At 42.6% G+C, this 12,861-nt stretch overlaps 1 protein-coding gene across 2 annotated transcripts in view; it reads left to right on the top strand.

Annotated features, from left to right (window-relative positions):
- The window catches only part of lrp4 (low density lipoprotein receptor-related protein 4), a 184,358-nt gene extending 171,865 nt beyond the window's left edge, over nucleotides 1-12,493 (top strand). The window contains exons 29-38 of one of the 2 annotated variants that reach the window (XM_084337758.1): nucleotides 498-716; nucleotides 2,108-2,242; nucleotides 3,470-3,578; nucleotides 3,900-4,092; nucleotides 5,544-5,657; nucleotides 5,792-5,900; nucleotides 8,218-8,282; nucleotides 8,416-8,503; nucleotides 8,672-8,813; nucleotides 9,978-12,493. In XM_084337758.1, coding sequence (XP_084193884.1) covers nucleotides 498-716; nucleotides 2,108-2,242; nucleotides 3,470-3,578; nucleotides 3,900-4,092; nucleotides 5,544-5,657; nucleotides 5,792-5,900; nucleotides 8,218-8,282; nucleotides 8,416-8,503; nucleotides 8,672-8,813; nucleotides 9,978-10,322 — 1,519 coding nt within the window. In that variant the 3' untranslated portion in view covers nucleotides 10,323-12,493. The remainder of the gene's footprint in view (nucleotides 1-497; nucleotides 717-2,107; nucleotides 2,243-3,469; nucleotides 3,579-3,899; nucleotides 4,093-5,543; nucleotides 5,658-5,791; nucleotides 5,901-8,217; nucleotides 8,283-8,415; nucleotides 8,504-8,671; nucleotides 8,814-9,977) is intronic. The other variant, XM_084337759.1, reaches the window with a different exon arrangement.
- The last annotated feature ends 368 nt before the right edge of the window (nucleotides 12,494-12,861 follow it).

Here is a 12,861-nt window from a genome sequence, read left to right on the forward strand (position 1 = left end):
ATGAAATGCTTGTTTCTGTATGAGCCCCCGAGTGTGCTACATACAGTAAACAGAAAGTGAGTAAAGAAAGTAATTAAGAAGTAAGTAAAAAGTAAGTAAAGTCAATATACATATACAATACAGAGTAAAATGAGTCACAGTGAGGTACAATGCAGAGGTACAAAACATAGGGCAGGGTGCAAATGAGTTATGAATGTGGTGCAAATCTCTTTAATTAATAATAGATAAATATAAAGTGTGTTAAAGTGTCTAAAGTGAGTGGTAAGGTGAGTGTTTGTTTAAAGTGAGTGTGTAGATGATGGGTTGTTACATAGTGTCATTGAGCATCCTGATGACCTGGGGATAGAAGCTCCTTCTGAGTCTCTCTGTACTGGCCATGAGACTCCGATAGCGCTCGCCTAGATTACACACACAACCCCTCAACAGTACGGTGTTGAATACAGTTTACAGAATACTTATTATGTACAACTTGTCTCCTTCTCTGCCATGTTTCCTAGGCGTGCCAACCTGGACGGTACTGGCATGGAGACGGTCATCAGCCAGGGCCTGAAGACCACGGACGGGTTGGCTGTGGACTGGGTGTCCAGGAACATGTACTGGACCGACACGGGACGCAACACCATCGAGGTGGCCCGGCTGGATGGTACCAGCCGCAAGGTTCTGGTCAACAACAGCTTGGACGAGCCCAGAGCCATTGCTGTGTTCCCCAGCAAAGGGTGAGAGGGGATGGGGGGGGGGTGTGGTGGGCTGAGGGGGAGGGTTACAGCTGGAATCAAAGATAACCTAATTCTACAGTGTACAGATGCTGTGCTCATTATTATTATTATCCGGAGTGGTGTTTTGAAAATCAGTGTTTTTGCAGTAAAGGCGCTATTTAGCACTCAATGTGTTTCATCCAATAATTATAGTGTGAGATATTCCCCGCTAATGGCACTTGATTTGTACTTTAATTTAATCAAAATGCCTTCTAGAATCTAGAGTGAACAGTATAACCTAATTAAGGGCCCTTATCATTCACAATGCACAAATACACTGGACTTTCCAGACTGGAAAGCGAACCAAACTAAGACCATCTCCTGGAGGTAGGAGTTTGGTTGGATTTAGAGGAATCACATTTTATTTAAAATATTCACATATACAGAAAAGATGCTGACTAGTTGCTAGTTGATGATGAATAGTTTTATTTTCGGTCTTTGTTTACAGATAAATCAAAAACACACATGTGTGGACTTTCAAAAGGAAAAGAAAAAAAAGAAAAAATCACAAATGTACATATTCAAAGTAAGCTCACACACAAAATCCAAACTCAATGACCGAAAAAAGGAATAGGCTGAAGCACATGCTTATTTGTGCCTATCCTTTACAATTCTTAAAAACTAAATATACTTTAATATAAGAAAGAAAAACTTAAAATATGCTGCAAGATATAATTATTTTTCTTTAAGAGAGAAAAAAAAGAGCAATAAATGTTTGATGTTTTACTCAAAACTGTACTCCTGAATTATTTTATCCTTCAGGGCCTTTTTCAATCTCCCCTGAGAGGTACACAACTTCAACCCGTCACTAAGACTATTCCACAATTTAACTCCCAAAATTGAAACACATCGATCTTTTACATTAGTTCTTACCTTTTTATATGTTTTAAGAATACACAACCCTCTTAAATTATACTTTCCTTCTCTTGGTTGAAAGAGACATTGAATACAAGCTGGTAGGTTCTTACTCTTAGCATGAAAAATGATCTCCAAGGTTTTTATGTAAACCATATCTACAAATTGTAATGTGCAGGACTTTATGAATAATGGATTTGTCAAGGTAACTAGCTTTATTTATTATTCTAATAGCTCTTTTCTGTAGTTTAATAATAGGATCTATATTTGTTTGCATCACTTGGAGGGCTGAAACAGAGCAAGTGTGAAATCACGCTGAGGAGGTCACATAAAAAAAAAGTTTTAGTGTTTTTTTATTGGCTTTTACAATCCCCTGCAGTTCCTTCAGGTTCCTCTTGGGGGAGTGCCACACAGTTTGAGAACCAGTGTGGGTGTTTTTTCAAGGCACATTTTATGTTTGTGACTACTTCCTCACCGGGTTGACCTTGTCTCTGTAGGTACCTGTTCTGGACGGACTGGGGTCACATCGCTAAGATCGAGCGGTCCCACCTGGACGGCTCCGACCGCAAGGTTCTAATCAACACCGACCTGGGCTGGCCCAACGGACTCACTCTGGACTACGACACACGCAGGTTAGAGAGTTCTGAAGAGATGAGTTTACTATGGGAGAGTTCCAGTGGCCATTACAATGCCTATGACCGTTATATATACTCCCAGAACTAACATGGTGAATTTAGCTGCATCTCCTGCTTGTTGAAGGGTAATGAGAACATAATTCTGCTGCCCTAGGGTGAAAATATCATCACTGGCAACAAAGGGAGCATGTGTTTCATTGCTCTTTAACCCTTTCACTACCACACTACCAAAGGGTTAACCCTTTCACTACCACACTACATAATGTTAACCCTTTCACTACCGTTAACCCTCTGTAGTGTGGTAGTGAAAGGGTTAACCGTATGTAGTGTGGTAGTGAAAGGGTTAACCGTCTGTAGTGTGGTAGTGCAAGGGTTAACCTTCTGTAGTGTGGTAGTGAAAGGGTTCATTATGCTTCATACATTTTCACATTTATTCAGAATATGACTTATTTCAATGTACTACGTTCAGACTTTAGAATACACATGTTGAACGCTGGATTCGCCTGTTCGAATCCAGCTCACAGCTCCGGGGTTGTCACCAGCTTGGCTGGCCGTTCACACTAATACAATTGGCAGTATTAGAGGGTGGGAGAAGCTGGCGGGGTGGGTCCGGGTCGTTGTAAACAGCGACTCCTACAGTTCGGTCGGGGCGCCTGCTAAGCGCGGATAGGATCTAAGGGGGTAGTGTGATCCTTCCACACGTTACACCCTCTCAGTGAGAGTCCGCGCTGCCAGGTGAAAAGAAGCGGTTGATTGGCTAGACGTGTGTCGGAGGAAGCACGTGATAGCCTCCACTCTCCCATACCGACTGTGGGGGGTAAGTGCGCAGTGACCAGGAAGGGGATTGGGAATTGGCATAACGACTAACATTGGGATGGGAGAAAATCGGAGGAAAAAGGAGGGGGGAAAAGATCAATAAAAAAAAATAAAAAAATACACATGTTGAGCACCACGTTCTTCTTTCCACATCTCCTTTGTAATGCAGCTTTGGCTTTCCTTCCTTAATACAAATGTTTCCTAATGTAGTATTACTCAATCAATTACAGAAGAAATACAACATCCATAGATATTGGAGAATAGTTTGCTTATACTAAACCAGATTTCTAAATGTGGTATACTGGAAAAAAGCCAAGTGATTACCTATACAGTCCTCTTGAGTTTTTCCTGCCAGGAGTGGGTGGATGTGGGTGTTACTGTGTGTTTGAACCTCCTGTATTCCTCCAGGATATTCTGGGTGGATGCTCACCTGGACAGGATCGAGAGCTCGGACCTGAACGGAAAACTCCGCCAGATCCTTGTCAGCCCGGTGTCCCACCCCTTCGCCCTCACACAGGTACCCCCCCACCCCGGCTGTCAATCACTCACCTGACCCCTCCTCCTGGCTACCTCCTCCACTCACCTGCTCTACTCTCCACTCATCCACTCACTCACTCACTATATATGTGACCCGCCCACTCGCTCTCTTTCCCTCCCTCCTCCTCACTCATACTGAGCCATTCAACTTAACCATTCCTTCTACTTTCCCTTCATCTCTGACCCTCATTTTTCTTCCTCCCTTTCTTCCTCCCTCCCCCCTCCCTTCTCTTCCTCCCTTTCCCCTGCTCCTTGTCTGTGGATCTTCTCTCTCCTCTCTTTTTCTCCCTCGTCTCCCCAGTTGAAGCCGGTGTCCTCCCTTCTAACCCATTTCTCCCGACTCTCGCAGCAAGACCGCTGGATCTATTGGACGGACTGGCAGACCAAGTCCATCCAGCGGGTGGACAAACACACCGGCCGCAGCAAGGAGACAGTGTTGCCCAACGTGGAGGGCCTCATGGACATCATAGTGGTGTCTCCTCACAGGCAGACCGGTATGGAGACATTTTCCAGGGTTGAGACCGCTTTGATTCCGGTCAATATCACACTTCGGCCAAGTCTATTGCCACCTTCGTGAGCTCATGAAGACAATAGTGTTTGGTTGGTAACAGGGCGGACAAGGACCTTTTCTTCCTTTTTCTTTTCTTTATACAACTGTCTCAGAACTACAGTTTCATTCACCGACAGCTGAAGAAGAACCATCCGAAAATCCCCCAAATGTCATTGAATGAATTCAGTCTATCATCCCAGGTCTTACCCTATGTTTGTTTAGCATCATCCCAGACATGTTTCTTATCATTTCCGGGAGAGAGGCGCAACACCTTTTAATGTCAAGCCCTGTTTGGTTAAGAAGTCACTGGAACTGTGGTCGGCAAGGGTCAACATTGATGATTAATATTGTCAGGCATGCAGGGTCAACATTGAGGAGTAATATTGTCAGGCATGCAGGGTCAACATTGATGATTAATATTGTCAGGCATGCAGGGTCAACATTGATGATTAATATTGTCAGGCAAGCAGGGTCAACATTGATGAGTAATAATGTCAGGCAAGCAGGGTCAACATTGATGAGTAATAACGTCAGGCAAGCAGTGTCAACATTGATGAGTAATAATGTCAGGCAAGCAGGGTCAACATTGATGAGTAATAACATCAGGCAAGCAGGGTCAACATTGATGATTAATATTGTCAGGCAAGCAGGGTCAACATTGAGGAGTAATATTGTCAGGCATGCAGGGTTAACATTGAGGAGTAATATTGTCAGGCATGCAGGGTCAACATTGATGATTAATATTGTCAGGCAAGCAGGGTCAACATTGATGATTAATATTGTCAGGCAAGCAGGGTCAACATTGATGATTAATATTGTCAGGCAAGCAGGGTCAACATTGATGATTAATATTGTCAGGCAAGCAGGGTCAACATTGATGATTAATATTGTCAGGCATGCAGGGTCAACATTGAGGAGTAATATTGTCAGGCATGCAGGGTCAACATTGATGAGTAATATTGTCAGGCATGCAGGGTCAACATTGATGATTAATATTGTCAGGCATGCAGGGTCAACATTGAGGAGTAATATTGTCAGGCATGCAGGGTCAACATTGATGATTAATATTGTCAGGCAAGCAGGGTCAACATTGATGAGTAATAATGTCAGGCAAGCAGGGTCAACATTGATGAGTAATAATATTGTCAGGCAAGCAGGGTCAACATTGAGGAGTAATAATGTCAGGCAAGCAGGGTCAACATTGATGAGTAATAATATTGTCAGGCAAGCAGGGTCAACATTGATGAGTAATAATATTGTCAGGCAAGCAGGGTCAACATTGAGGAGTAATAACGTCAGACATGTTGGACTGTTGTACATATTGTGTATTGTGACTCCTCAGGTACTTTGTATTGTGTTGAAACAGTAAAGGAGCCCCTCTCACCCTCTGCTCAGGCACCAACCTCTGTGGAGTAAACAACGGAGGCTGTACTCACCTCTGCTTTGCTAAGACCAACAGCTTTGTGTGTGCGTGTCCCGACGAGCCAGATGGCAGACCCTGCTCCACAAGTGAGTGTGCCCAGTACACTCATGTGTGTGTGTGGAGTGTACATGACTCTGTGTACTTGAGTAAAGTTTGCACGATGCATGATATGCATTTTTTTAAAGGAGTGATTAACGTGAATTTCTATTTGGTTCTTCAGTTTCAGGTTACATCCCCACCTCACCAGACGGGACCACCAGCGCATCAGTACCTAACCGAATCCCCAACGCCCCCACTGACACCCCGCAGAGTGGACCTTCACTTGTCAAGTATGTGTGTTTAGTTTTGAATGGGTCTTGGAATGTTTTTTTTTTTATACAGTGTCTGAGTCCAGTGAAACGTTTGTGTTGTTGTTTTGTCTCTGTGCTTCGGCACATTGAATTTGAAATGAAACAATGACTATGAGGTTAAAGACTTTCAGCTTTCATTTTTGGGTGTTTACATCCATATCGGGTGAACCATGTAGGAATTGTAGCCCTTTTTATAAATAGTCCCCTCATTTTAGGGGAGCAAATGTCATTGGATTAATTTACATAAACTTAAAATAAAGTCATCATGTTTAATATCTGGTTGCAAATCCTTTGCTATCATTGGTTGCCTTAAAGGACGGGTCCCCCTTTTTATACTTATTGGGGTTTTTTTCAGCACATTAAGACAATACAGACATTGTATTACCTTGTATTACACATTCTCAATTACCACCATGCCTGTAATGCCTCAGAAATAGACAGCTATGCTTGGGGAAGTGGAGGGGGCATGGGGGAAACATAAAAACATAAAATAATACATGAGTAGATGAAAACTACCAATTAAACTGGATAGCATCATACAGAGTGTTGAAACATAAAGACAGATTAAGAAATAATAATAATGAAGTTAATGATGCAAACACAGTTGTGTCCTTTTTTTTTTTTTTTTAATCAGATCCTATTAACATATTGTCGTCTTATGTTATACTGAGGAAATTATTCAACATATCATATCATATCAAACATAATGGGTTTCACAGGCCTTGTGCTATCTAAGTTGCCCAGCTGCATGCGTAACTGGCAGATGAAACTCATAACTTTTGACATGATGTACGGTTTGCAAGCATTTCCTCAGTATAACACATTTAAGTATAAACCAGCAACCCCTGTGTCTATAAAGTAGGGGTGTAACGGTACACAAAAACCACGGTTCGGTACGTACCTCGGTTTTGAAGTCGAGGTTCGGTACGGGTTTTCGGTACAGTGGGGGAAAGTTTGGCTTTCCATGTTCCACTCAGGGGTGATGTAGTGTGCAGTAACTAATTGTACTTGTAGGGCTGTCAACGAATATTCTATATTGAAATGAATAATCGACATGTAATTTTCTTTAAATAATAATAATTATATTAGATTGCGGGGGGAAAAACAGCCCCCGGTGGGCGGTTGTTAGTGATTAACATACCGTTGTATTCATTTGCTACACAGCCATTCGGTACGGTACGGTACACACTGAAACGGTTCGGTACGGATACGTGTACCTTTACACCCCTACTATAAAGTGAACTGCAACTGCAGTGACTTTTTTTCGTGTCCGATTTTACCATGGAAGTCAATGGAGTAATCGGACAGGTAAAAGTCACTGACATTGCAGCTATCTGTACTACCATATATATATATATATATATTAAGGCTGTCAAATATATCGCGTTAATATCGCGTTAACTCCCGATTCTATTAATGTCACTAATTTTTTTAACTCGAGATTAACTAAAAAAATAAAAAAAATTTACTAGACTTCACTCAGGTGTATTATTGATGCTCTCATTGATACTATGTTTGTGTGTGTGTGTGTGTGTGTGTGTGTGTGTGTGTGTGTGTGTGTGTGTGTGTGTGTGTGTGTGTGTGTGTGTGTGTGTGTGTGTGTGTGTGTGTGTGTGTGTGTGTGTGTGTGTGTGTGTGTGTGTGTGTGTGTGTGTGTGTGTGTGTGTGTGTGTGTGTGTGTGTGTGTGTGTGTGATATAGAGAGAGAGAGGGGGGTGAGAGAGATGAGGAAGGGGCAAAAGAGAAAAAGAGCTGAGAGAGTGTGTGTGTGAGGGAGAGAGGGGGGTGTGTGATTAATCAGCCCTTGTGTGTGTGAATGTAACAAGTTCCTAACGTTTTCTTTCCCCTATTATTTCATGCACACTTTATTCATTGTTTTAAATTATTATTTTCTTTTAAGTTATTTTGTGCATCACTCTGTTTTGAATTTGATGCAAATTTGCAATGCATGAGGGTCATCCTTTTGTGTTAAATGGCTGCACAAAGCAAGCATTTGTTGACTCGCATGTTGATAAGAGCATTAAAACTTGGAACTTGAAAAAGATCTGTTTAAGGTAAAAAAAAAAAAAAAAAAAAAATGCGATTAATTTGCGATTAATCGCGAGTTAACTATGGACAATCATGCGATTAATCGAGTTAAATATTTTAATCGTTTGACAGCACTAATATATATATATAGTGACGGGAGGTGATGATGATTATGTATATTTTCTTTTGAACCCTGAGGGGAAATGAATCATCCAAATGTGGTATGTTTTCCTTCTTTCAATGTTGTGTGTTTTGATTTCATGCTGTAGCTGCACAGACAAGAGCCTGGATGTGGAGGGCTGCTTACAGAGCAACGTGGTGACTGCTCCTCATGGTCAGTAACCACATCCTGCCTCCCCTCCTCATCCATCACATTTATGGATTTTGTGTATTTCAAAGGCAAGTCATTGTATCGTATTGCCACACCGTGCACAAAGACCTACTTACACCTGTGTCGTCTATCTCAGGGGAGGGGCTTCACATCAGCTACGTAATTGGTGGAGTTCTGACCATCCTGGCGATTCTGATTCTCATTGCTGCTTTCATTATTTACAGGTAAGTTCAGCTTGTCAGTCGAAGCTTCTAAAAACCATCTCCCTTTAAAATGTGTCTCCTTCCTCTGGTTTCTTTCTCCCTATTCTTGTGTGAAGGTAAAAAGGACTTACGTTTGATGTGCATTACGTAGAGTTTTTTAAAAATGTCCGTCTGTTTTTCTGCCATCAGACATAAAAAGTCCAAGTTTGCCGACCCTGGGGTGAGCAACCTGACCTACAGTAACCCCTCATACAGGACGTCCACACAAGAGGTCAAGATCGAGGCTTCTCAGAAGCCTCCCATCTACAACCAGCTTCGATATAAGAAAGAGGTAAATGTCTAGTCGTCAGCCTGGAGGTGAACACCACGCCCTCAGACCTTTTGGATAGAGGGGTGGATTTGAGGTGAATCCGTCATGTTTCTGATGTATGCCCATAGACTCTATGTACTGCTGTGACCACAGACGCAAATACCGTTCCAGTTTGTCTCTTCCTGTGCCACATGAGACACGAGCGGCAGTAACCAACCCCAGCAGTTAAAACTCTTCCTCTCTCCTCCTCCTCCCCCTCTCCCCCCACTGCAGCGTTCTCATCCTTACAACACCCTCTCTCCCTTTATCTTTTGACCCACTTGCCCTGCGGAGAGGTAGTCGCACTGCATGGTGGAATCATGCCCTTTTCCAATTCCGTTTTGTCTCCTTGTCTTGTGTTATGTCCTTTCTCTATTCTCCGTTGTTCCTCTCCCTGGTCTGTTTGTACCTCTTTCTCTGTGCTGCTCTGTCCTTCACTGCACAACACCTGTTCTCTGGGACCTGCCATTCTTCCGTTTGATTTCAAATGTGAAATATGGCATGTCGGCTGACTCACACTGTACTCACTGGGTGGTGTGGTGGTACTTTTGACAGCTGACTCATTGCACACGGTAACTCCTATAATGTCAAAGAGGAGTGCAGCGTGATCCCATCCACAGTAAAGAGAGGTCCACGACCCCTTCAAGTTGGTAAACCTAACTCACTGACGTTTACTAAATGGAATCGACCTGCTGTTTGGAGCATGTGTTTGTGTTTGAAAATGGCACCGTGTTCCGGAGCGTTTTGGGAGTCGGTCGCCACTTAACCCTTTCACTGCCGCACTACCAAACGGTTAACCCTTTCACTGCCACACAACAGCCTGTTAACCCTTTCACTGCCACACGACAAATCACATTTATTTGTAACACACGTTAATGTCCCCATGGGCTGGACACGTCTTCTTTAAACGAGTCAAGAAGAAACATCACAATAAGTCAAGAACAAAACAAGAACACCATAAAGTCCAAATATTTTTAAATAAATGCAAAATAAATGCAACACTCCCAGACATACCCCACGGCGACCGTCGGTTGTGTGATAGTAAAGGGTTAACCTTCTGTCGTGTGGAAGGGTTGATCAATAACCCGCTGCTACTCCAGGCCTCTCCGTGGCTCACAGCTCTCGACTTGTGTCCCGTTCCCTTAGGGGGGAGGGGACGGAGGCTACACCAAGGAGAAGATCCGCATCGTGGAGGGCGTGTGTCTTCTGTCCAACGACGAGCTGTACTGGGACGACTTGAAGCAGATCAAGCCGTCCCGAGGCGGCCTGCACACCTGCATCCGCACGGACACCGTGTCCCTGCAGGCCAGCAGCGCGTCTCTGGACGACGGGGAGACGGAGCAGCTCCTCCAGGAGGAGGCGTCTGAATGTTCCTCCATAACCACCCTGACCCCCTCCACCCTGACCCCGCAGCAGCGTCGTGCCCAGCACAGCCTGCCCGACACCGGCTGGGCGTCCGTACGCAAGCCCTCCACCGAGAGCCAAGTGTGAGGGAAGCCCCCCCCCCCCCCCCCCCCCCCCCATTCCTGCATTGTCAAACCGGCATAAAATAACACAGATACACACATACAAACATAGACGCCTACAGTATATTTATAAAGGTACAAAGTGTTCATGCAGAGATATAGAAGTGCAGATTAATACATAGGTAGGTACCTACATTATGCAAACGATTGCATCCTGAAGCTATGTACAATACACACACAAGCCACTAGACATTTCATAGATGAAGTATATTCCTGATAATGCTCGAACAAATACTGTACACACAGACCTCTGAAACTGGGACTCCGTCCTACATGCGCACGCACACACACACACACACACACACACACACACACACCACAATACCCTCTCAGTGCTACAGCCATAAGGCAAAGAATACTAAGAGACCATTAATGAGCATGCTGGAATCAGAAATCAAAGGACTTTGAGAAAGAATTAATGAGAGAGACACGGGCATACCTGGAGCTTCCCCCCCCCCCCCCCCCCCCTCCCGTTAAGGATGCTCTCAAAGCGAGGGACGCTTCTTAATGTAAAACATTCAAATGTTTGTGAACTTTTTGACAAAGCTAAAAACAATATACTCTTGGACTATGTAACAAAACATGCTCTCTCTCTCTCTCTCTAATGCCACTCATCATGTTGCCATGTCTTTATGAACTCTATTTATGAACTTTTTGTACTTCCGAGTGGGTTTGTTGATTTTAGAGAATGGTGAGAGTGTTGTGTAGAACTATGTACAGTATGACCTGCTTATTCAAATGCTCTATTTATGACAGTGCCAAAGGGTGGGGACTCGCAAAGTCTCCATGCTTCCCTCTTCATCTCCAGGACACTACATGGCGACGGGATATATCTGATGGGGATGGTTGTTCCAGCTGACTGACTGACTTGACGAACCATTCCCACGGTATGGGAGATCTCGGTGCTGGTACTATTCGTTTTTCCTGACATCTTATTTTTCGCGGCCTCCAACTCTCAAAGTCAGCCAAGGTCTTTGCCGTTACGCTATTGTGGTGATTTGCTGAAGTCCGTTTATCCTAAATGAAAAGAAACCTGAAAGGAGATTTTTTAATTTTTTTTTGTAAAGTTGCAGTTCAACCTTTTCTGATCCTCGGGGATAGCAGAGGAAGCCTCGATGAAGTATAAGTGCCAAACATTTGTTTGTTTGTTTCTCTTTTCAGTTTTATTTATATTTCTTGGGAGGTTGTAAAATGTTCTTGACATTCTTTAACACTCTTGATTAAAGTACATCTATCTATGTTTCCCTCTGTGTAATATGGGCTACAGACTGAGTTACTTAAGAATACAGTGCATATCGGAAACCCATCAAGCATAGAGGGTTATAGTTTAGACCTATATCACTGAAAACCTATTGAAACATTATTTTAATACAATTAAATATATACACATTGCTTTAACATTAAAGAGTACCCTTCTATCTGTCGTGAAATGATGGTACAAAGGGTATACACTATATTGACAGATATCACTTAGACTTTTCAAATCCATTCATTTTGAAGTATCTTCTACAAGTTCAGCAACTTGCTGATTTGCTGCTAGACGAAGCACTGAGGCCAATGAAAGAGGGTCTTGGCAGCTACATAACCTGGGTCTCATGGTGGGGTTGATGATAGGTCTATAGAGGATCACAGACGATGTATTCATTAATCATTAAACACACAGTCCCTCTCACTCTGCTAGGGTTGCTAAACTGTACAGATTTTACCATGCCGGCGAAAGCAAACATTTGTGTTGAAAATATATTGTGTTGATTTTGTTGTATAGAGAGTCTTTTGTACAAAGGGATTTCATGATTGTTTTGACATGCGTTCATTTTACTCACTGGAGAAGAACTTATTATTTTTTTTAATTTTTTTGCTGGATTATTTTAACCACTGAGTTTTGCCTTGTAAATGATAGGGAAGATGCCAGTTATTTAATAGTGCTCTTTTATGTTATGAGATATTGGTGGCGTATAGCTGTTTGTAAAGTTAACAAAAAGAGGTATTTATGATTTTCTTGTTTGGTTGTCACTTAATGTGTAAATATGAAAAGACTGTATATGTATTTCCATTGCAGTACTAACAAGCTTTGTTGTGTGATATAGTGAATTATCCCTTTGCTATCTTTTAATATAAAACTGCATTTGCATTTCAATGAAACTTGTGCCTTTACTCATCTGTGATAAAATCAATGGTGTCGATCATACCATTAGATAGACTTTCCTACTATTGAACAACATGGAAATGGTTTTCCTCAGACATTGATCGATTGATTGAACTTTATTAATCCCAGGGAGGGCAACTTGGTTAGCGACCACTGACATGTTATTAATGACAAACATCAATACATGATTGACTGGTGAGGAATTACTGCAAGGGAATACAGTTCAAAAACTGGCGCAATTAATTCAAGGGGAATGTCACACGTTTTAAGAATTTAAATATGTATGCATGTTAAATTACCATTATCCATAGTATTGCTATTGGTAATGGGTCTGAACCTAAATTCAAACCTCATTTAG

Source organism: Notolepis coatsorum (genome assembly GCF_963971535.1).
Source record: "Notolepis coatsorum genome assembly, chromosome: 20".
In the NCBI taxonomy this organism is placed as follows: domain Eukaryota; kingdom Metazoa; phylum Chordata; class Actinopteri; order Aulopiformes; family Paralepididae; genus Notolepis; species Notolepis coatsorum.